We start from the raw sequence: 25,335 nt of genomic DNA on the forward strand, positions 1-25,335 counted from the left end.
AAAGGTAGTGATGAAAATATAAAAGCCATCATTTCCTGAAACGTCCCCTAACAACTCTCTACTCAATGCCGACATATTAACCTTGAGGCCAGTCAGGATTGTTCTCTGATCTTCTCTTCCCCTTCGTTAACTCCCTGATGAGGCAATACGCAGTAGATTAGTTCTTCTTCGATGGCCTAAAGGCCCGCAATTCAACGAACATTAGTGCAGTTGCTATGTTTCGGTATGACTTTGGCTGCTGGTTAAGACCGTCCATCTCTGCGGGACTGTGTGACTGAATGATTACACAATTCAGTTGAACTTATTTTCTGCTGAAAAAGCCAACTGTCAGCAGATAGTTTCCCCTGTGTGTGTTCTGGCTTCATGGTTTTGGTCATTCGGCAAGAAAAATTGACAAAAACCTCCAAACAGACTGAGATGATTTGAATCCGGATTTCACCACCTTTCGATTTTATAACTAGCAATACGGGGATTGGATATATTAAATCCCATAAACCATAGGGGATGACATTCCATAACCTCAAGCCACGAGCAAACTAATGTATTCATGAGATGGAGAGGAAAATAAATTGTAAATCCATGCAGCTGATCTGGAGGAACCAGGCCAGATTTAAAGACTTAAGGATTCCTAGAAAGAACCCACTGAAAATCTTCAACGGTTTTTAACCAAAGTTTTCCACCACCGCTCGTCTGTCAAATCCAATAACTGAGCGCTCAGTCCGAATACGTCGGCTCTCCTCCGTTATTGCACCCTGACCATAAGCCTCCATACCTGCCTTATTGTTAACCTAGGGCTTATCACAGCCATGACATTCAAACGCCCATCTTTAAACCCACCCCCCCTCTGTACGCCAACTCTACCGCTGGAGAGTGGGAATGCAGAACACAAAATGTAAAGGATTGCGGATCGGTAATTGAAGCCTTAAATGATTGCCCTCTCAATTCAATGGCGTATTCAATCAGTGGTGGTGGGAGTCACAGCTCCTCGAAAAAACCCTGATGTTAAATGTGTTGGTGTTTGTGCCCCAGAGCACATCATTTCTGTGTGACTGACTGGCTGTAAGCTTTCGCTAAAGAATGGAGTCAATAATCCACTTACCCTGAATTCTATATTTCTCCACCGCAATGAAAGAAACCAATAAGATAACTCTGATAGTGTGTGTGATTACAGTTGTCTACTTCTTTTCCACAAACAAATTGTCCACTGGGCCTACAAAAATTCCTTCAGATATTAGTTTAAAAAAAACGATACTATAGACCACTGTTGAACTCACTTCACGTCAAACGCCCAAGGGTGTACTGCAGTTAAATGCTACTGCGTACCCTTAAGAATGATTCATTGACAATAAAATTATTAACATAATGTAATAGGGTAAAATGCATGCGGTTTTCTTACCTGCCATAGTTGAAATGCCAAGGATCACTCCAATAGACAGCTCAATCTGAGTGCCCTGGGGAAATACAACAAACAAAGGTACAGTTAATTATGACACACACACACACACACACACACACACACACACAGACTTATTGAGATCACATTGACTTCATTGAAATGCGATTCAATCTATGATATCTAAATATATTGTTTCATTAAAAAGGATTCTGTTGGTTTTACTGCTACGTTCTTCAACGGTGTCACACCGGGAACACCCCTTACTATGTCTGGGCACCAAGAAGACGACGGCATTCAAAATAGGATACTGCAATCAACATCTTGCATCGTTAGGCTTCCTATTCCGTTCCGATGTGCACTTGGCATCACAACAGGTCTCACTAAGTGCTCTGAGCAGACAGACTCGTACCTACAATCTGGAAATCATGCGTTAACTAGATTCTGCCCCAGTTCTGCTGTGGGACCGGGGGCCCTTCTCAAATGGGCCCACCTGCGCCCCATTCAGTTCTACTTAGGCTGTAATTCACTTGGAAGTGTCTTCCAAAAATGTGAGACTACAAGTCTAGCTCTATAGTGCACAATACCTGCTCATGAAAAATGAGCAGGTATTGTGCACTATAGAGCGAGACTTGTAGTCTCACATTTTTATTTTTTTAATTTTATTTTTATTTGCGATGCTAAATCCCAAGGTGCATAGCTGTTCATCCATTGTCATCCAATAGAGAAAGTTTGGTACTTAGAGGTTCTTTAGGCAAATGAAACATCCCAGGGTGACATTTTACATTTAGCAGACGCTTTGATCCAGTTACAGACTTGCAACGGTTCATATACCGATAGCGGAGTCAACCATGCAAGGCCACAGCCAGCTCTTCGGGAACAATTAGGGTGAGGTGTCTTGATCAGGGACACCTCAGCACTCAGCTGGGAGAAGCCGGAGACTGGACTTGCAACCTTCCGGTTACAAGCCAACGTGCTCTACCTCCGGGGCTAAGCCATAATCCAATCTATAAGCTTGTGTATGTTGCCAATGAACGTCACACCGATAGATTTACGGCACATGATTAGTGTCCACATTCCGCCTTTACTGACTGACCAGTTCGAACACAGCCAGGATCGTTGGAATTGTCATGGGTACCACTACTGCTTCGGTGTCCACTGAGCCCAAACACCTTCATAAGTAGTTGATCAAACATTATAGATAAATAACTAGGTGTGTATGTGTATTTGTTTGTGAATGTATATGTGTGTGTGTGTCTACGTGTATGTGTGTGTGTGTGTGCGTGTGTGTGTGTTTAATCTGTACTGTTCTCGACCTACTCATCCGCTTCGTCGCAACAAGTGTGTATCGCGTCGTTATAAACTGATTAATTTGCCAGATTAATTGCCCAATGCTTGCTGATATGTTATGGTAATTAAGTTCCCACCCGGGGTACATGAAACGTGATTTGACAAACAGCTGTGTGGGGATTGTTTGTCAGTGAGGTTGATTTGTGTTTCGGCAGAGCTCAGCAGACAATGGGGTTTATTGGGGTCTCAGAAGGAAAATACACGACGAGCCTAATGGAGACAGAACGGCTGAGTAATCCAAACGAGAGGTTCACTGAGAGAAATAAAGAGACGGGTCTGTGTGCAGATGAAGAAGGCGGTGGGCGTGCCGACATAATGAGAGGCACGGGGGGTAAGAGATAAAATGAAATGAGCAGAGGGAAGAAGACAAAAGACGCCAGTCTTTTTGTTCTCTAAATGGCTCCGAGCTTCTGTGTCACGCTTTTGTGTCGCCGGTGAACACCGAGGTACTGAGCTGAATGGGACGGGGGGGGGGCTGTGCCCGGCTGAGAGCACATCAGGAGTTGAGATACTTACAGCCACAATCATGATGGCATTGTCCAGGAAACCAAAGCCCACGAAGGGGATTGCATTGTGCAGCAGAACTGGAATAAAAAGGTCAAGCACATTGAAATCCATTTAGAAATAGCATTGCAATATATAGTTATGAATATGTATAAAAGCTGTATTGAATGTCAAAACAGTACAGGGGTAGAAGTCACAGTAGGCAAACATATTGTTTTTTTTTTGGTGAGGGTAACCATGGCAACAGAGGAGGGACATTGCCCTTGTGTCGGTTGAACGGAAAATGTCTCCGGGAGAACTTGATTAATTTAGTCTCTAGAGAAGTTCATGTTCAGGAAAGTTAATACAGGATGAGGTCATCAGTAGGTGACTCTCTCTCTCTCTCTCTCTCTCTATCTATCTTTTATCTCTCTCTCTATCTCCCCCCCCCCCCCCCCCCCCCCTCTCTCTCTCTCTCTCTCTCTCTCTCTCTCTCTCTCTCTCTCTCCCTCCCTCTGGAAAACTGAATTAGAGGTGTCTGTGTGAAGGGGAGATAACTGAAAAGTCTGAAAACAAACACAGGGTATTGTAAACTTTTGGGAAATTGATCTAATCATCTCAAAAGTTAAACACATCACAAAGAGCTGTGTTCATGTCAGAAGTGTGTGTGTGTTTGTTATTGGATTGTTGATGATTTGAACCCTAGATTAACATATTATTAAACAGAGATACCGATAACAACACAAGCAGCTCATGCACTGCAGCTCATTAAGTTGTGTTTCAGTTGTTCATCACTCACAATGAATAATTTGTATCGGTTGCTATGTTGCTTACAACTGGTGGAAGGCATTAAAATATCATTACAGACACCAACGAATTAATGAATCAAGTGGACAGCTTGGCTACACCAAGAAACAATGTATGAGCCTTGGCAAAATGTAAGGAAACCTTAAGTTGAAACAGGAAATAAGTCTGGAGTTTACAGAGGCAACAACGGCTTGGTTATATGAAAGATCAGGATGTGTTCAATGTGAAGGATGCTGTTGCCTATCCTCAAAGAAAAGCCAGTATTAAGATGAATGCAAACATTTCCTAACATTATTTACACTTTTCGTAACTCAACTATTAAACATGTAGTTTCAACACTAAATAATACATAAAACCACTGACGACAACCAAAACTGCAAGGGTTGGGGGGTGAGCATATACACAAACAGGCAGCATAGCAGGGGCAATTACACACAACAAATCGCCTTCACCACAACAGGTGCCAACAACATCTGTCTTCTTACCGTATCTCAACTGGGCCCGGGTTGGTGGCGCTACCTCCAGCTGTCCTGAAAAATGGAGAGAGAGAGAGAGAGGGGGGGGGTGGGGGGGGAGAGAGAGAGAAAGGGAGAGAGAGAGAGAGAGAGAGAGAGAGAGAGAGGGGGGGGGGGAAGAGAGAGAGACAGGGAGAGAGAGAGAGAGAGAGAGAGAGAGAGAGAAGGGGGGGGAGAGAGAGAGAGGGAGGGAGAGAGAGAGAGAGAGAGAAAGAGAGAGAGAGAGAGAGAGAGGGGGAAAGAAGAGAAGAAGAGAGGGTGAGGAAGAGAGGAAAAGAGGGAGAGAAAGAAAGAGAGAGAGAGAGAGAGAGAGAGAGAGAGAGGGGGGGGGGGGGGCGGAGAGAGGGAGCGGCAGAGAGAGAGGGGATCCATTAAAAACCTGGGTGTCACCTGTTCTGTTTAGGTTGTCTGGGTGTCAGCGGGGGTTTGGAGGAAAGTCAATTTAAATGTCACTTTTAACGACCCAGTCCTGGAATGGCAAAGCTGAAGACTCAGGGGTCCACTTGAAAGCGAGAGTTATAAAGCTGAGGAAAGAGATAAGAGAGAGAGATAAAGAGCAAGAGAGAGCGAGAGAGATAGGGAAGGAGAGAGAGAGAGAGAGAGAGAGAGAGAGAGAGAGAGAGAGGATCAAGGTTTGAGCCCTTTTCCCTCCATCCTTGTTCCCCAAACAGCCCAAAGAAGAAGCCTGTATAATGCCCGTATAAACCCAGCTAGCCTTCCCTCCCTACTGACCTATCCAACGGTCTAAGAGTTCAGCTTCGCAGTGTAAGGGAGAATCAACATCAAAGGATCAAAAAGCAGCGTCAGTGTGAGTGTGTATGGACGCGTTTGTGTGCAAGACACTTACATGTCGTCTATACATGCTTAAGACGTCCTTACGCACTTATGTGGCCGTTCATACACACTTCCAAGTGTTCATACACACTTCCAAGTGTGTATGAGCGCGTAAGTGCGAAAGGACACCTTAGGTATGTATCGACGACATGTAAGTGTCTTTGGCGCTTAAGTGTGTAAGGATGGGTCAGTGTATAATCACGTCTCAAGTGTGCATCGACTTGTGAGTTTGTATGGATGCAAACATTCGAGAACGAAGCATTGAGTAGACTGAACGGGTACAAAGAAAGCGTGTGTGAGAGAGAACGAGGGAAAGAGAGAGTGAATGACGGAAAGGTCGTCGTGCCTGCAGTATCTAGCCATAGAACAATCTCACTAAATTCAACTAGAGCTACTGACAGAACAGAATCTCAAAAATATAAATATGACCATATATGGTCACTTGAAAAATCAAGAAATAAAAGCGCGTAGCCAAATCCATGGGTGTATTCCACCTCGGGATTGCAGCTGAGCTACAATTGTACAGATATTGATGTGCCGGGGGATGGGGGGGATATATCACATTTGAAAGCTTATTAGCTTTACCCATCCCTCGGGGGGTAGCTCCTAAACCGGGAAGTCGTACTGGTCTGAAGTAGTAGAACCAAGCCTCATATCGCTGATGTCATAACGTGTGTTGGGGGGGGGGGGGGATGAACTTCTTCTCTGATGAAAACACATCATCAATCATCACCGTGGACACGCCAGGGACTGATTTGTAAAGGTCAGCGTTGAGGGCTCCTTCGTCCAACGACGGGGGGGGGGGGGGGGGGGGTGAGGATACAGCCACACAACACATGTATCTCCATTAACCTTTACAGGACGCAGGGATTCAATTTGAGGAGAAGTCTCGGGGGGCTGGTCCGGTGAAGTTCGGGAGGGGATACAGAGCAGAAGGAACACTGTCAGAGTTAAGCGGAGAGTGATCTATGGAGTGAGGAGGAGGCGATTGAAGCACGGCGAAGTGAAGTAGGGGGACGGACACTCCCTGGAGTACCTGTCCCTCAGACTTAACCCCAGGGTCTGACGGCCTTCCACTGAGATTCAGTGCTAGAGGCGGGAGGCAGAATTGAGCCTGCACTCGATTTGTCTTTCTTGTTCAGAACTTTTAACCTAAGTTAAGGTTATAAAAGTTTTGTCAGACTTTGATCCTCAGATTCCAGCAGTTTGCTGGAAGAGATGGACTAAGGTGACCCCTAGACTGAGAATTACAGATGCTGGCTCAGCATGAATCGGTTTAATACAGTCTATGACATGAATCTGTGTATATTTTTGTTGTACTGTATCTCTGTACGGTTTGCGCTGCCGCCATGTTGTAAGCAGAGGAAACGCTAATAAATATCTGATACTACATGATATAATATCTTACCCTGCTGGGATATTATTACACCACAGGGAGGGGGAACAACGCAGTGTCGTCTGCATGTGTGGCGGCGCGACCGCCGTCGTATTAGCGCGGATAAGGTCGTCATTACACGGCTGAGTGAATGTCGAACCTCTGTGGAAGTCTGCCCCGGTCCGTAGAGGACACAGCGAAATACTGCTGACTGCTGCACACACCAACAGGCATTAGCACATAAACAACACACACCTCACAGTGTTATGATATTTCTTGAGTAAAGGCTTGACCTTTGTGGGACATTTTTAAAGTAAGTTTATTGTAACTGATGATGTTTACCACTTGCCCTCTGTAATTTAGGATTATTTTGTATAGGCTTTTCTATAGACTTTAACTTTTTATTTTACAGCCCCCTAGTAGATGGGACCAGTCGAAAGATTAGGTGTAGCAAGAATGCTGAAACATTGAGTCGTATCTGCAGTGAACGGGAAGCGTTTGTTGGCTAATTAGTCTCTCCAAAACACTAAAAGTGCATTAATGTCCATGAATGCTTTGGTGCGTGAGCAGGAGTACATTGTAGTCCCCCAGTATAGCTCCTGGGGAGTCTAAGAAGCACAGCACCCCTGCAGTGTGACTGAAACAAGAAGTTGATCCTTTTTCACATTATGGGCCTATTTCTGTTTATAAAACCCATAAAACGCATAAAAGATGTATTCAGGAAGGTTTTGTCCACTTCTGTGTACACATGGAGACGGTTAAGACTGCAAACACATTATGTCCTTTCAGCAACGGTCTCTGTTGGTTTTTAAAAAAAAAAATTGTAATAGATATGAATTCCTTTGAGTGAACTGCAGTCTGCTATAGCTCAGTCTAGCTAGGTGCGATTAAATTAACGGCCAGATTGAATCTAGTACTCTGGAAATGATTTCAAATTCAGTACCGTTACTGGTTATATCCTTCGGAGAGACGGTTGATAGTTTATAGAATTAAATAAAGTAAAGAAAATACAAGTCATACAGAGAAGCCGTGACACCTTATCCCTGCTTGTGGCTCCGCTCTTATATTCATTTGAATAACCTTTAGACATATTTTAAAATGTAACCACTGTTTGTCCTGAACAGCCTGGGGCCACTTGCTTATGACTATGGAATATAAGGACTACGACGCTCACTCAAGCGTGCAAGGCAAAAACACAATGCAAGCGATGGATAATGTGATATTAATATTTGATAACGTCAGAGCAGACACCATGGGGGGCACTTCTAAACCTTAGAGCCATTTTGATCGGACTCCATCGACGTATATTCACATTTTCTGAGTGAATATGGCAGACAAAGTCCTCCAGTACACCCACTCTCACACATTCGCTCCCAACTGGTTCCAGCATTGCAAGGTGATGGCTACCGGCTAAGTGGGAACCAGTAGGGTCGAGTGTTCAACTTCACGACAGCCGAATGATTTTTCTCAGCTAAGAGAAAAGAACCTTAGAGGTTTTCTTTTCTTTTATTTCGAAACAGAAATCAAGCACAGGGCAAAAAAAAAAGAGGATCTCAGAGCTTACAGTTCATTGTTTGTTTCACTTGGACTAGCAGTGTTTGGTCAGTGTTCAGTGTCAACGGGGAGCTGTACTCCGGGCCAGCGCGACAGAAAGCATGTGGAAACAGACGGAGACTGGTGATCACAAATCACAATACCATCTGGTTGCTATGGAAACTACGCCGACCAGAGAAACACTCTAAATCGCAGGGTCACACATGAATTAATCCCCTCGAGAGGAGATGTAGACATCTTGATTGTCTGGGGATCATTCCTAGTCGTACAATCTTAGGTTTGATGTCCAAATCTACGACTTTAAAAGCTGTTTTCACACACTTAAACCGAATTTAAATGCTGCTCATTGTTGATTGAGAATTGGCGCTTGGTACACACTCTGAAAATCAGTGTTTCGTCACAACGTTATGTGACATGATTATGGCAATCCGACTTAAATTTAACCACAAACCCACACTTTTAAATCAAGAGATGATAACAACGACACAGCACCACATTGCAATTTGTGACAATTCGATAAACCGATCTCTATTCGAACACCAAAAAGGGCAACACATTTTTCATATGCTCCACTAATTTAGCTCATTTCCATCAGCCAGTGCCAGCACTTAGTGGTGGACAGACACACCAACTTTATCAATCTTAGGATGAGAGAGTCTGGCCTACTTTCTCGCCACAGAGGCTCTAGTGGTTCATAAATCACCCTGGCCCAGAATATCTCTGCTTTACCTCTTCCTCAGCCCCATGCCACAGGACACATGCTGGTGAGTCCCCGGCTAATCTCTGTTTTTTAATTAAAATCCATTTGAGTTAAAACATGGGAGTGAACAGTTGGATCTCTGCTTTTTTCCTTTCTCTGGCTGCCACGTCCTCTTAGAGAGCGACTATAACGGCAGCTGTCATGGACGGACGCTATTCCCATTTCCGTCAGAAACGATTTGTACAGAGTATTGATTTCCTTGTGTCCCAACCCCCACTCTCTCCCCCCCTCCCCCCATCCCCGGTCCAGGGAAAGAAGAAAGAACAGAAATGGCGTGTCTTGAGGAGACACTAAAGAGATGTTAGCCCCTGAGGACCCTGACAGAAGTTTGATATAATATATGTTAATATATGATTCGGTTGTAAGGGCTAATGATGAAGAATATGACCACATACACATATATTCATCCATACATCCATACATCTGTACATCCACACACGCACACACACACACACACAAACAGTGCTGGAAAACAGAAACACAAATCAATCCAAGGCCACATGCTACCGCGTGTCGATCCCAAAATAAGAATTTTGACTGATATTGAGGCTTACCTCTCCTGACGCATTAAGCAAGCCAGATGGCTTTTAGGAGGACCGTATCTAGAGGATCGTCCCTGGGACTTTCTTTTGGATTTCACATTGATAAATATGCCATGCTTCATTTAGAAAATGGCATGTGTGCCGAGAAGGGCTTTGGGATTTTCTGCTTCTTGATTAGAGTTCACTTTACTATAATTTCCTCTCATTTCGTAAGGTGACATTTCGTTTTATGTGAGAACTAAATCATAGAGCCCAACACTTGGTGACACTTTTTAAATAAATGTATGATGTGTCTTTCTTCTTGATCACACAGATTATTAATATTTTTTTCAGAGGGAATAGATGAAAAGTGCAACCTTCTACTGACTACTACAGACTATGGGAAGTGTAAAGCTTAATGGGGGGGGGGGGGGGGAGGGGTCAATATTTTACGATGGACATACTTCCCCAAACTTCTAAATGCAAATTTCTCGCTCAGCAATCTTCAGTTGAAGCCGTTTTGTCTACTCGGCTTCGTATTGCCAAATGGAAAAATGGTTTCTGCAATCCCACTGCACTTGCTTGCACAAGCACTATAGCTGCAAAACACATTTTAGGTCTTCATTTTATGGAACCACACTGCAATGCAGCACCATATAGTGTCCAGTACATATATGTGTCTTATGAATATGAAATATAGACTCAAGCGTCGCATCCCTCGAGGCAATATTGATTTTCTACTCGAAATGATGGACACACATTTTCCCCTGATCTCCCTACATTGCATAGACGAAGTAGTGTTCAGCTTTACTCAGGGGAATACATTCAACTTTAAAGAAAAGCATCTCGGAACACCACTGATTTGATTAGATCACCGTGTACAACCAGCCCTGAATATAAATAACGATACCCAGCTCGCCTCCCCCCGAAGGCAATTTCAAACTCTGAAACACAAAAAAAATTCTTCACCAACTCCTCAAATACGTTTTCCACAAAGACAATGTAAAGCGCCAGACCCTGTGACCCCTCGAAGCACGCAGACAGGCAGTGTATCGCACTGCTCCGGCAATTAAGTTAAGCATTTTATTCATGTTGGGAGAGTGAGCAGACTGGCAGGGAGAAAGAGAAAGAGCAATCCCCCAAGTACTAATTAGGCTTGCATGCCGGAGTCTGAAAGCAGAACAAAACACACAGAAATGATTCCCCATGAAGCATCCCTCCAACGACCGGCTAACCAAAGAGGAAGCGAGAGAGAAGGGGAAGGTACAAGGAGGAAGAAGGATTGGTTTCCTAATCTCGCCGCCTGAGGAACTCTTAAGAAAGCTGCAGAACTTTTAAGAACGCTTTAATAGGGTTTGATAAGATAAAAGAAAATTCAAGGCTTTAATATTTTACTTGGGTTAAGTAGGAGATTTACTGGTTGCTTTTAACATTTTAAAACACCAATTTCAGCGCTTCACAAGATAACGCGCATTTGCGGACAAGCGAGCTATAAGGGTTGCACATAGTGACGTCCCATCGCAATGACCGCCTCCATCTTGGAGGTATAGGCTTAGGTATGTATGGTATTATTTGACATTATGGACTGATATTGTTGTATTTGAAACTGCCAATTTATTTCAGCCGAGACGTGCAGTAACAACGTTTTGATCAGCCAGGGTTACGGTATATTTTTTATTATTGGATTTTGCATCACTACAACACTCTGGAGTCACCACAAAATGGCAGAGTGTTGACAACAAGAAATCCCATGATGCATTCTGAAGACAAATGGCAAGTGAGCTCAAAATAATCTCTCATCACAAAAGCAAAGGGAAATGGGCAAAGTGTTGCGGGTTTAAAGGTCAGCGACGGAGTCACCATGTTCTTGTTATTGGTAATGTTATTTGAGTTTGCATATCACGATGGACTAAAATCCAAAAATAAGTATGTAGACAGTCGAAGGGAAAGATTTTAATGTAGTCAAAAATACTTTGCCTGGGGTCAAAAAGGCCCCATTTAAACTTGGGAAAACAAAACGCCAAAAGCTAGAATACTCATTACGCATACGGTAAGTACTGGTGTAGACTCAGTCCGAATCAAAATCTAACTTTTCTGAAGTACACACCACACAGGTGAGTCAAATGGGCCAATAAACCCAGGGGGAATTACTTGAACTAACTTCATGATAAATTAATAACACCAAAACTTGTGACACACTGGAACCAAAAAAAGTCACATATTAAGAGTATCGAGTATATTGCCACTTTTCTTAAAACAATCGGGAAAAAACGAATATGTATTTTACACGGATAAGCAAAGAAAAGCCTCTGTTGGGTTTTGAACCCAGAACCTGCTGTGAGCTAAATAGATAGTGGGGTGCCACCATGGCAGTGTTTTATCATCCAACAGCTGCCATTTCTATCGCAGTCCCTCCATGGAGCCCAAAAAAAGATGCTGTAAGCTCAACACATCCGGCTGCGGCGCCACAGGCGTCACCTGACCACAGCCACCAAACTCATTACTCCCTCCATCTGTCCGTCTGAGCTTTCCACTGCGACTGATAAACATTCCTGCTTTCAAACCGTGCCTGGTTTCGGCCCAAATGGATATCGCTGCCAATACTTCATCTCGGACGAAAGGAGCTTCTTTTGTTGTGCAATTTTTCCTTTATCATTCATTTCTGTGGCCTGAAACGCCATTAAATGTGGAATCATCGATACACAATAACCAGACATAGGAAATTGATATCCTTGAGTTACATAATAGTTACCGTTTACTTTATTTGATACATATAAAACCATATACCCTTGACATAAATGTACAATTCCTTGGTGTAGCTTAGTGTAGCTTAATACCAGTGTAGTTTAACAACAATATTTATTGCTAATAGCTTTATTTAATGCTCGCCTCATAAAATCAATGCTACCTAAGTGTCAAACGGGGTCAGTTACACATTAAAATACCCCTTGTTGATCCTACACACCCTTCACTTGGATAATAATTTAAGACTTTTTCTTCGACAGCAGGACCGATGCCTTTTTCCATTCATCCAGGTAACAGGAGACCTCATTGATTAATCCTTGATTAATGAAACGTTCCACAGCATCGACAAGACTGATTTAGTTATATTCCTGTTCCTTGTTGTTGGAAGATCGACTGACCATCTGTTGCCGAACAGATTACATTAAAGTGTGTGTCTGATGTACCAAGACAAGAAATCAGTATGACATAGGTTCCACAGGTTATATTAGCAATATTAACATCAACACAACCTGTTGTTATATGACAAATCAACGGAGAAATACACACAGTAGTGGCACTGGTAGACTCTGTGAGTTCTTTTGAGGACACAGACTCCAGTGAGAATGTGGACCTATCTAGTCAAGAGCGAAGAGGAGATAAACGTTTCTTGGTCAGTCTTAAAGATGTTAATACATTGTATGGTGCTGTCTTGACTCACTGAAGAGAAGAACGAAATAAGGTCAAAAAGACGAGTTGACTCTCACCCTTTTTCTCAACCGTTTTTCTCTGCTCTCAGGCGTGCAATTTCCTTAGCCGGACTTTACTTTTAATTATTATTTTAACAATAAGCTTTGAACATTTCTAACCCTGACCCTTTTGTTCAAGCAGGCTAAGGGGAAAGCAATCAAGAGTAGCCAATAACCACATGGTCCTATACTGAGTTCCTAAAATCAATGTTTCACGATAAATGAAAGCTTCATTATGGATTGAGAGCAAAATGCTGTGCATGAAAGGTCCCTCGGCATATGTCCAACTACTACACTGCATCCCTTTTATACATGCACACGCGCACCCACACACACACATAAGCACGCACGCACCCACACACACACATACGCACGCATGCGTCATCAGGATTTGCAATGAATGCTTTAAGAGACTTTAAGAGTGCATCAGTTTGAAAATCACTGTCGTTGAATTTGCAAATAAGGTAGGAAGTGTCTCTCAAAAGAATAATAAAAAACCTATCCCTACATCATCCAACATAAAGAGAGCTCATAATTTATTCAAGGATTAAAAAAGTCATTCTACAAGCCACTCAACTTCTCATCCATCAATTTAGGTTCTTACGCAGTGTAACTTATGGTGGTGATGTGAAAACTCTTAGGAAAGCCAAACTGACGCTGTGGGTGTTAAATCCATTTTAGTGGATGCGGACAGCAGCTTTTATAGTTCTGATTTGCAGCAGTCATAGAAAAATGCTAGCTTGAGCTTGTTCCTGGAATCATTGTGCTTCCTTACTTCCGAGGAGATCCGAGATTCAACCGATCTGGGAAAGAATATTAAAACACTCACTAGAACAATCGAATAATGGCTTCAGTTCAGATGATTTTACATTTAACCATTAAGTTAATATATCGTGACCAAAACCTTCACTTCTGCTTACGCCAATAATAGTTTGACTCCATAAATCTATGAGTCACCATTAGAGGATATTCAGGAATATATTTGTCCTGTCAGCGTATTAACTTGAAATCATCATATGATATTGTTGAACGGTCTCTGCATCCCGTGATTGGAAGTCGGTCAATCGATGGGTGTAAACGGTCAGGAAAACGTAATGGGGTTGCCCTGTGTGACCGCGCTCAAGGTATTAGCAACTCATCCCCCTTTCAGTGACCTTCAGAGAGCAGGCACTTTTCTTTTTAAACAGTCCACCTTCCCTCATTATTCAGCCTCACGCCTCCTCTGCCATCCCTCCCTCCCTCCCTCCCCCCTGCCTCCCCTGCCTGCCTCAAGCAGGACTCTTTCCACGCCTACACCTCCCCCTGTGCGACGGTGAAGTCGCTTTGTCATTGGCAGCATACCTCCCCGGTCCCCGAGGTGTCCATTAAAAAACTGGGATGGCGCGGTTGAAGAAGATGAGGGTGACACCGATCTCATCGTTATTGCCATTATCTAACCAGTCTTAGTGAAGCTTCACTTCACTGTAATTGCAGCTGAAAAGTAGCCGCAAAGGAACATAGTTGCAGCTTCCCACAGCCTTTTAGTCATCTCTCTGCACGTCCTTTCGGTTGGAAGGCAATCGTTAAGAGAGCCTCAGCACACATTTGGGAGGCATCAAAGATCAGCCTGGCTTTCAGAGCCCTCTCCATCGGCTACCTCCGGGGTGCATCCATTATTTTCTGAACAACTCTTGAGAAAGCTGTTTTCTTTTTCATTTCTCCCCATTTTTGTTCTTGTGGAGTCCCTTCCTCTGATACCACCGCCCCACACGTCTTTGGCCGGTTCTCATAGAAGCATTCAAAAGTAATGATTGAATGCCCTACTTAAACTTCGAATACATTTCAGCTACAAGCCACACTGTATTAGAGCCGTTCGTTGGAGCACGCTGAGATATAGCGTCCCAATAAATAAATGAGTTACTGAACCAGTTTAAGTGTGTGCGTTTTAGTGTGTAGTGTGTGCAACTGGTTGAGTGTGCCAAACCCAGAGTTCTTTTGTAAAGTGAATGGATAAAGGTTGAGCTCAGAGGTTTTGTTGTAACGTAAATGAGCTGGGAAATTAAAAGGTATTTTTCTGTGTCATGCAGTCTTTAAAGTCGAAATGTGTAACATTTTAACTAGCTCGTAGCTCATAATACTTACCTGGACTTATGTGTAGTCAATACTGATGGAAAGGGATTTCAATAATGTGATCAATAAAATTCCATCGTGTAGCTGATTTATTCTAAATCTTAAAAAGGCTGGCCAGCCAGTAGCTCTCTCAATAAATACAAGAATCTTTTCTATTGACACGCCCTAAACTGCTCATATTTATACAACCCAGCCAGTCGAGTTGCAACCGTTCACGTCACACAGCCTCACAGCTACTTAGTGGACAGAACACTGCGGAATTCAAACGCTGTTTAGGTTTGAATTCTGAAAATCTCCCGCCTTTTAACTGGCTCATCATACACATTGCTTTACTTTAAAATGATTGTAACATGGATTTTAAGGTCTCCTGTGTTAACCTATGCCATTGTATGTTGAGTGCGGTTCCCTGAAGCAACCGAGCTGGGTGAGGCTTCACTCGGTGCTGTGGCTTCAAATGGGTCCCGTGAGGAGGAACGGGGTCAATAGGTCACTCATACAGTAGGTATGAGTGGGGGGAAGTGTATTCATGTGGGTATCAGGATTCTGTCGTTCCACAGTCCTTGCATCATTAGGTTGACTTACAATGTGCAGAATGTCAGTGTAATCTTAGTTAAACATATCAATGGTGCGGTCCTTCCGCGGGCGTGCATTCGCCTATAGCTGATTCTCATCAAGTACATTCTGTTCGGTTTGGCCACTTTCATAGAGAAAACAACAGCGGACACCGACAGACCCATAGAACCCCAACCCACAAGTTACCCACGGCTCAAACCTCCGAAAACATAACCTTGCACTGCAAAAAAAATGTAATTGTGTCACAATATTTACAGAATCATGATTCATTTAGTACCTCTACTACTGCTACTTCACTAAACTAAGCTGTCAGCCAACTAGCCAGTGTGAAGACAAAGCTGTCGACCCATAGCTATTAAGTCAGAGGAAACATAATTCCATGAGGGACCTCACAAGGTGAGTGTGTCAGCAATATGCAGAGGAGATACAGCACACACACACGCACACGCACACACACACACACGCACACACACACACACACTGTGAAGAGAGATAGGGGGGGAACAGACTGTCCTTTCAGTTATATTTCACTCTATCGCTCTGCAATCTTTGACACATGAGAATAGATTGCTTTGACACAACACAACTTGAACACAACCGTGCTGTGTTCAAAAGATTATTCCTGACTTAAATGACACCCGGTTCTGTGCGGCGTCTGTGATCACCACCTTCTGTGAATAAGATGACGAATAAATCGACTTATTCGAGGCAAGATGGCTCAAAAAAATGAAAGCTGGATTTTGTTATTCATCACAGATTCCTGGGACTTTTTCCAAAGTTATTCCAACGCCACACTGAGTGATATTTATTCATGTTCTGTCAATTTTGGCCTCCATCCTCATTAATATATTCCGGTTTGATTCTATGTTTGCTTTGGTGTCACTTCTCTAACCTTGATATTAACAGAATATGATGAGAATAAAAACAGGACAGCCCAAAGCATCTGTTCAGGAGCGTACCATCTGGCCACCGTCTCGCTCTGAAAAGTAATAACGTCCGGTGAGGATCGCGTACCCCGACGATTCGAAAACGTCTCGTTGTGACGATGAGTCATGCTGCATTTTCCGGATGATTCTCAGCTAATCCCCCATTATGTACTAACGAGGACTGGGGACAATCATTAATCTTCTGATTGAATGTCCTGTCAGCAGAAAGAGAAGAAGAGGAAGAGGAAGAGGAAGAAGAAGAAGGAGAAGAAGAAGAGCATAGGATGGGGATGGGACTGGGACCCATCCGTATGTGTTGCCATGGTAACCAGTTATGAAGCAATAAGTCGCTCCTTTAAATCGACCAGCGCAAAACAAACTCTTCTGAAGAGCCCTCTCAATAAAACAAATACGGTTTTGTACCATTATGAACTATGAATATTTAAACGACAATCATTATGTGCCATGATCATATCCATCATCATCATCATCATCATCATCATCATCATCCTCATCTTCATCATCTCTCTAACTTCCTGGATAGAACCGTCCCAGCCTTCTGTCTTCGAGCACACATACTGGTCCATACTATTACACCAAACTTATCATCCGTACTATTACACCCATGCATACAGTTTGTACCATTTGTCATGTTTTGTATGTGCCTATGTCAGCCCACCCGGCACTGCAGTCTCTCCTGGAAGGAAGATTAATCTCTTGAGTACCAAAATACTCTTCTAGGCAGTCAAAGCAAAACTTGAGTTGGAAAATCTATTACAGCGGAGATCAAACCACGATCAATTCCATGTTTGTCGGCAGTGACATCCTTCAACTAGGGGCTGCTGCTGTGGGCAATAACATGGTGTGGGCAGACCAGCACCGTATTTAATCTATAATTCCCCGTCCCCATACTGCTCCCCCTTAATAACACTCTAAATCATGTGCAATGACCATTGACCATCCACATTTCATCATGCGTGTCCCTTTGCAATGTTCTAGTTGTTGTGTGGTTCATGTATCCCCACTAGAGAGAGATTATGTCCTGAGATAAATGTATCTTGTGAGAGGAGTTAACACAGATTTTTGCCAGGCTTCTGAAGGTATGCAGACTTTCTTTGTTTGAGACTGCAGACGATAGAATACTGCATTGTTTTTACCAGTCGTCCTATCCACCACGAATAGAACAAATGTCCGTACCGAATGTGCAACCATAACACAGGTGAGTGCCCACACACACACACACACAGACACACACACACACACACACACACAAACACGCCACACACACACACACACACAACACACACAGTCGCCACACACAAAAACACACACACACATACATATGCACGCATACAGACACACAGAAGCACATACACAGACACTCAGACACACCTCAGACACAGATAGACACACATACATACATACACACACACACACACACACACACACACACAGACACACACTAACACACACTAACACACACACCTCACACTCCCAAAGTAGCTTGCTGCTTTGAAAGTGATATTTTGGATCACATGTTCTTTTGGCTGATGTGACTTTTTGCTTTGCTCACTGCTCTGTTTGTACGCCACTTCCATAACAACCAAAGTCTTCGCTTCCAGGGTGGAAATAATTGCCCTAGGTCAAAGGTCAATAATAACGCGCCGTAATTGCTCAAAATGGATAATGAGGGGAAGATTTGGAATAAACTCATACAATGGATAATGAGGGGAAGATTTGGAATAAACTCATACAAGCACGGACCCATACAATCACATGTAGGCTTCGACAAAGAAAAAGAGGGCGAAGTCTTACTTTAAGGCCAGGTTAAGACCCTGTGTGAGTAAGGCATTCCAGTGGGAGACAATGCTCATGGAATGTGTGGCGGGTTGCAGTGCTTGCCGTTTAGTGTGTTCCACACCCACATTAACGGGCGTGGCACCAGAGACACGTGTATCCACTTTGGATCTGGAGTACTGTGCCATGTGCATTTCTGAGATGAGTGTTACAAGTGATTTATGTTGAACCAGGGCTTGCCTCACCCTTGTATAGGGTGCATAGGGATGTGTGTGTGCATTCACAAGTTATGCTGAAAACAGTGAGAATAAGCTGAAAGCTGCAAACCAAAAATATCCGTGTTTTGGTTAATTAGCAACAGGAAACTACAGTTCAATGGCCAATAGTAGCGGGAAATACAGATTTATCCCAGAATGTTGTTAATTGGCACTGGCATGCTTACAGACCCATAATTATCTTTGTGAGCTACACTTGTTCAAAGGCAGTTGTACATCAATGATAAATGTGAATTTCGTATGGTGCATCAAATCTGATCAGCATCTGAAAGAATTTGTGGATGTGCAAGGGATAGCAGGTAACAAGCCACTGAATAATTCACGCTATTTACTAGTATACAAAGTATATATAAATACAGTATGTTTATGAAAGACAAACAATCCCAGAACCAACTGTATTTTATTGGTTTCATTATGCCATGTTATTTTCTCGTCCAAAGCGACTGCATGAGTGTAGTAGTGTTCCCTGTTCTAGAGGAGGACCAGAGTCTATGAATGTCATGACTGAGACTTCCATTAGTGTCATGCAGGTCCACCTGAGGACACACAGAACGCAACGCCGGCTTGCATCACCCAGCCATCATGAGACTGAAACAGACTCGAACAGAGAAGCATTGTAGGGCTACACAGAGTCCCAATCTTGGGTGTCTTTTGATGTCTAATAACTGCAGTTCTTCCTTTACAGTAATGAAGACAGGAATTATTCATTATGTGTGTGTGTGTGTGTGTGTGTGTGTGTGTGTGTGTGTGTGTGTGTGTGAATGTGTGTGAATGTGTGTATGTCTATATGTGTGTATGTGCATGTGTGTATGTGTCTGTGTATGTGTCTCTGAGTGTGTATTCGCATGTATGAATACTCAGCACCTATCCTATTCCTTTTCTTCTTCTGTCAGTGGAAGTGAAATGTACATCATCTTCCTGCGCAGGCTTCTGTCAAACCAAACCATCCCAGATAACGAGGACCAGTCCCTGGGAAAACGAGAGCAGGGCCTTTGCTATGAAAAACCCGTGAAAATCCTCCGTACATCTTCACAGTATTTTTCATCACTCTCCCCTCTCTTACATAATATCATACGCTATGCTTTTTCTCCCAATTATCGATGTCTCAAAATGTACCATTCCATCCCGTCTTTTTAATGTGCTGCACAGTAATGGGAAACAAACCCTGAAACCAATGCCTTTGCCAGTCATCCACACATACTCTGTGTAATGTGTTCATCATTCTGGTTAGCCTTGCTGCTCCTAATTATCAATGGTGTTAATCAACACTTTGTCACGAGCCAATAAGCAGAGCAAATCAACCAGGTAAGTGATTCAGGTGCTATTCTTGCTCGAAAGCAAAGAACTCACAAGCTATTTTGCTGTAATATTATCTGGTGAAACTAGTGGTATGAGACAGATTCTGAAAACTATTTTGGAAATTGTGTGACGGTCCAACGGCATGGACCAGATAGCTGACCTATGGATAATACATCATCTATCTACAACAGGTGTCTCAAACTCGCGGCCCTGGGGCCAATTGAGGCCCGCAGGATGAAATATTGTGGCCCCCTACTTGACATCAAAGTTTAGTGTTACTGCGGCCTGCGCGTTGTTGTCAAACGCACATTTTTCCTGAGACGCTTGCCACGCTTTTTTATCACTTGTGATAGGATGACCAGATGTCCCGGTTTTGCCGGGATAGTCCCAATTTTGAGTTACGTGTCCTGAGTCCTGACAAAAGCCAAAGGACGCTAAAATGTCCCGGTTTCCACCAACCACTATGAAATGTCCTCTGTAGTCAGCGATTACATAGCCAACGTGATCTCATTATAGCCTGATCAATAACTTAAATTGGGTCAGTTGTGCTACTTTTTTTTGTGGAATGCTTGATGTGGCACAGCCTGAGCCAAACTCTACCTCCAGCGGCCCCCAGGTAAGTTGAGACCCCTGATCTACAATTTACTGAGTATATACTTCTTAACTATCCATCTGAAAGAGTAGGGGTGAAGATGTACACACGGTTATCATCACTTCATGCCACTCACAGAAACACGTTTTCTAATGAAGAGAGAATACCTTCCTTTTGAACCCAAACCCTGAGACCCCATGTAAAATGGATCCCATTAGACACCTCTCGAAGGTTAAATGCCTTCTCTTGACCTGCTCATTAAGCGCTTTCGCAACCGAGCCATTCTCCACTAATTGAACCTGAAGTGACGGGGAACTTAGAGGGGCTGGAGGCCAGTGGACACTCCAAATAAAAGACTACATCCAATTTAAGATAACCATCAGATGACTTGAAGCACCAGTCGTCTCTGTAGCCTTGATAAAAGACACGGTTTCTCGGCAGCACATTTGAAACTTTTTCAAACAACGTTGATTTTCTAAAACCGGGGCACAACACGGGAAAGAAACGCCTCAAAGAACTGTGAAGTGATGCATGCTGGGCATTCATGGCCCGAGTCAGTGGTGCTTGCTGGTATTCACAATAGGTGCAATTGGCCCCGGGTGGAAACATGATAGCCAGCAGAGCACAAACTGTTTAGTATGAGGCTGCACTTTCTGAGGCTGCTGCTGCTTTTAACACTCGGCTATTCCTCTCTCTGAGAGCCAAGTGCTGTGTACTGCAGGACACCCGTAGCCGGAGTCTCATGGTTCAGGGAGGGGGGGCGATTCACTCAACACCTGCGAGGGCAAAAGGGGGCTGAAGAGTCTGTGCCATAAAGAGTCGAATCAGGCCACTGCTGATAATACACTTTCACAATCCTATCCCTGCTGCAGTAGTTGCGTTACACACGGTACAGGGCATGGCATTAAATGGCTAAAAAAAGCCAAAGTGCATGGGAAACGACAATGAAAAGTGAGTACGGATATAAGATGTTTCCCAGGGTTATTCCCAGATGGACAGTTATGAACGATGCATTCAAATTATTATATAGAAGCTGACAAAATTCCCCGGTTTAATATAAATATTGTATTTTATCACAATATTTGAATACATTGCATTATATTACAATATGTTATTGTATTGTATTATTGCATTATAAATAAAACTTAAATTAAATAGAGGAACCGCATATGGTCAACCTCAGGGGAAGAGGAATGGTAGTTCTGGGCAATGTGAATAAGACTGGCTCTGTGGGGTGGAAACATTGCGTGACCATGAGTCAGAAGTTCTGTGTTTTCATTTCATAACCCGGTCAAATATCTCCATCCCGTGGAATTCTTAGCCCCCTAAAAAAAACGTAAGTTTACTTTTTCCACCAAGCTTATTCCAAAGTAGCACACAGCTGCCGTAAACCCCACTATGAGCCTAGCACTACCACAACCAATAAATCACATAATAATACACAACATTAAAATCACCATACCACACCATACATACCTTGCGCGATGGCCATGGACTCGAACCGGTGTAGTTCCCGCAGCAGAACGTTGCGCTCTGACGGGTGAAGGCTATAAATAAACTCTTTGGCGCTCTGCGGTGAGTTCAGTGGCTCCATGGGCTCCTTCAGGGGATGGGTCCCCAGGTGGCGACTCTGCACGGACGACGCCGACACCAGCGCGCATGGCGGCGGCGGCGGCGGAGCGACAGCAGAGCGGTCCGGAGTGGTGTGGATGCAGCGGACACTCCTCGCAAGCCCGCTGCCTGACGCAGGCGAGAGAGCCGAACGCAGTAGAACTCTGTGCAGACAGGGCAGCATTTCCGAGGGAATGGAGTAGCCAGGCGCCGAGCAATAACCTAGGGAGAAAGGGAACGAAGACGGGAAGAATGGATTACAAATCGACCGCAACGCTGGTGGATGTCCCGTTCACGGTCGGTGTGTTCATGGCTGATGCATGTCCACATCAACACGTCAGGTAGAAACACAATATGTCGACCCCGGATGGGTGATACTGAAGGGTTTTTTAAGGACAAATCCTCAGGCCTTGTAAACCGAGAAAGAAGACTATGACCCTTTTACAATTTGTTCAAATTGCGGCTTAGTTGAGCCCCGATATGAACAAAGCGGGCTAAAAAACTATCGGTGTGGCGGTGTGATGCCTGTCAAAAGCAATGGCAAGTTGTCGTAGGACGCACCTTAGTTGATGCTGTGCCGTCCCGTCCAGATGTCCAACGGTAACCTTCGCAGTGCGTCGCTGATCCGCTGCATGCGTTTGAGTCCAGCTGCTCTATGACTCTGGGAGAAATATCAGCTGGCGAATCGCTGCGAAGGATTGAACAGCAATGCCATTTTCCAAAGGAATACACACATAAAGCGTAACCCCTAAAGCAGCTCGGGAGGATGGGAGGAGGGAAACTAGTGCCTGGATCCCGAGCCGAGCCAACTGTACAACCCCAGGCTTGTTGTCCAATCAGAACGCTCGTGTCATCCCTGCGTCGTCGTGACGTTGATGTAAAACGTACTGACCTACTGACGGATGATCATCCCAGTATACCGTGTTTTTTTTGCCAACAGTTTATTGTCAAGGCCCATCACATCGAGTAATATACGTCGTCTTACGTGGAGGAGCAACGTATCTACGCAGGTCCTCCAGGGATATTTAGTTCACTTTTGGTTTTACCTACACCATCTCGGCGCTGTAGAGAAATCATAACCTCGGAAGGAGGAGGGTCATTTGCTTGAGAATGGGCGGGATTTTCAGTTACATGGGTGAGGTACGAGATAGGAGCGGAACTTCCGGTTGCAGGATATCAGTTTTCGTTTCTGAAGTGTCCTAAAACTCCGCATTTATGTCCTTTTCGTCTTCGTTGTTATTGTTGTTTACGTTTTTTTGTTGGTCCTGACGCGTTGTTATTCTTCTCACTCCACGTCCCGGTAAGGTAGCTGTTAACTGGGGTACACAGCTCACAGGAAGTTAGGTACACAGCCCGTGGGAATCAAGTTATCCCGAGATAACCGGGAAACCGCTACAATGCAGGATCCCGTCCAAGCGTAACTACAACCTCCGCTCTATTAACACCTTGGCATGACAATAGGACATCCCGGAGTGAAAGATTATACCCTGTGGATATCCATGTTTGGACACTTGAGCTCTTTAAGAAAACCACACTCACTCATCATTTCTTAAAGTTCCTGTCTGAAATTAACACGTTTAAGTAACTTAGTCCTTACTACTGTAGGTAGTAGGTTAGGGTAAGTAGGCTAGGGTGAAGCAGCATATAGCCTACTACTATACAGGCGTGCCACGCAACCATCTGTATTTACACGTAGGGCTTTCCGTGCAAAGCAGGTGTTTTTTCGCCAACTCGACAGATAGAAGGATTATGACGTCAGTTCTCGGGGCTGTTGAGACGTCATCTCCCCTATCACGCACTACAGACCAACCCATCCCATCCGCGTAATTTTATTGCCACCTCATAGAGATCATCTGTATTTATTTAAATTATTCATTGGTGCTGCCTCGAGCGGGTCCTAGTGGGCAACATAAAACATTACATTTTAGGCTCATCCATATACTGCATCCATTAATTATGTGTAGTCCTCGGCCTAGACTGTATCAAATACATTAACTGTCTACCCATATGAATGCACATTAATACACTAACACACATAAAACACTCCTAAATAAGAAAAGGTGGAATCCTCAGGGAACAATTAAACCTGAGGTTAAGCCTGTAGTTAAGCCTGGTTCAGACCAAAGATTAAATTGAATCTTTGGTCTGAACTGGGCTTTACTACAACCTCTCTTGCATGTCAATCAGGTTCTACCAACCAAAGCGTCCTCTGGGCTCTGAGGTCAAAGGTCAGACGAGGAGGCGAAAAAGCCGACACCACCTCTATAGACCTGCACCATCACTTAAGCATTAAAGCAATCGAGTCATTAGGTCATTCATTATATTGCCAATTCATTTTTGGGAACATCCGGGATGTAGAAAAAATAATTGTCTCATTGTGAAAACAGAAAGGATAAGAAAGGGGCTATACCCTGAAAGCCAAACCCTTAACTCGTATGCTGTGTGCATCATGAACATAAATAATTGAAATGTTGGACATCAGGAAGACTTAAGGTCAAGCAATTCAATCGCGATTAAAAAAAAGCTCTAAAACGAACTATAGTTTAACCATTTTTTTTGCATACATCACTGCTGCCCTCTAGTGGCGTTAAAGGTTTATCTATAGCAAAACATACAATTTAAGCTAAAACCATATTTGTTCATGTGAATTTGATCCCAAAGAGCCGATCCTGTAAAATGATTAATATTTCCTTTTGTTCAGCTACACTGTGTGATCCTTTCGTTATGTCAGTAGACAAACTAAATCTCATGAAATATAAAATAGGTGGTAAATAAAGTAAGTAAACGGTATATTGACTAAATCGTTTAAAAAAACAGTCTTGACAAGTTGTGACATTTTGATGAATGAATGCTGGGCCCGTTATAGGTGGGACAGGCTAGGATATCTGTAAATCTATAATCTTATAAATCCTCTTAGAAATACTTCTAAAAATGCACTAAAAGTACTTTTATGACTTAAAGTATGCAAAGCTCAAGTAAAGGCCCTCGGAGCTCTAGGAGCCTAGGCCTACTCTCATATAAATGAACCATTCATTAATTATCGTCAGCATAGTTATCTGTGCCATTTTCTTACAAAATAAGCCCGTAATTT

The 25,335-nt window shown here is 43.5% G+C and overlaps 1 protein-coding gene across 1 annotated transcript in view; it reads right to left on the reverse strand.

Annotated features, from left to right (window-relative positions):
• The window catches only part of LOC307070575 (transmembrane protein 65-like), a 35,800-nt gene extending 12,821 nt beyond the window's left edge, over window positions 1-22,979 (reverse strand). Inside the window, exons 1-5 of the mRNA XM_079729082.1 lie at window positions 22,806-22,979; window positions 22,110-22,466; window positions 4,519-4,563; window positions 3,260-3,327; window positions 1,397-1,451 (exon numbers count right to left, since the gene is read on the reverse strand). Coding sequence (XP_079585208.1) covers window positions 1,397-1,451; window positions 3,260-3,327; window positions 4,519-4,563; window positions 22,110-22,428 — 487 coding nt within the window. The 5' untranslated portion in view covers window positions 22,429-22,466; window positions 22,806-22,979. The remainder of the gene's footprint in view (window positions 1-1,396; window positions 1,452-3,259; window positions 3,328-4,518; window positions 4,564-22,109; window positions 22,467-22,805) is intronic.
• Window positions 22,980-25,335: the final 2,356 nt, after the last annotated feature.

Source organism: Pollachius pollachius, assembly GCF_949987615.1.
Source record: "Pollachius pollachius genome assembly, chromosome: 1".
NCBI classification, from domain to species: Eukaryota; Metazoa; Chordata; class Actinopteri; order Gadiformes; family Gadidae; genus Pollachius; species Pollachius pollachius.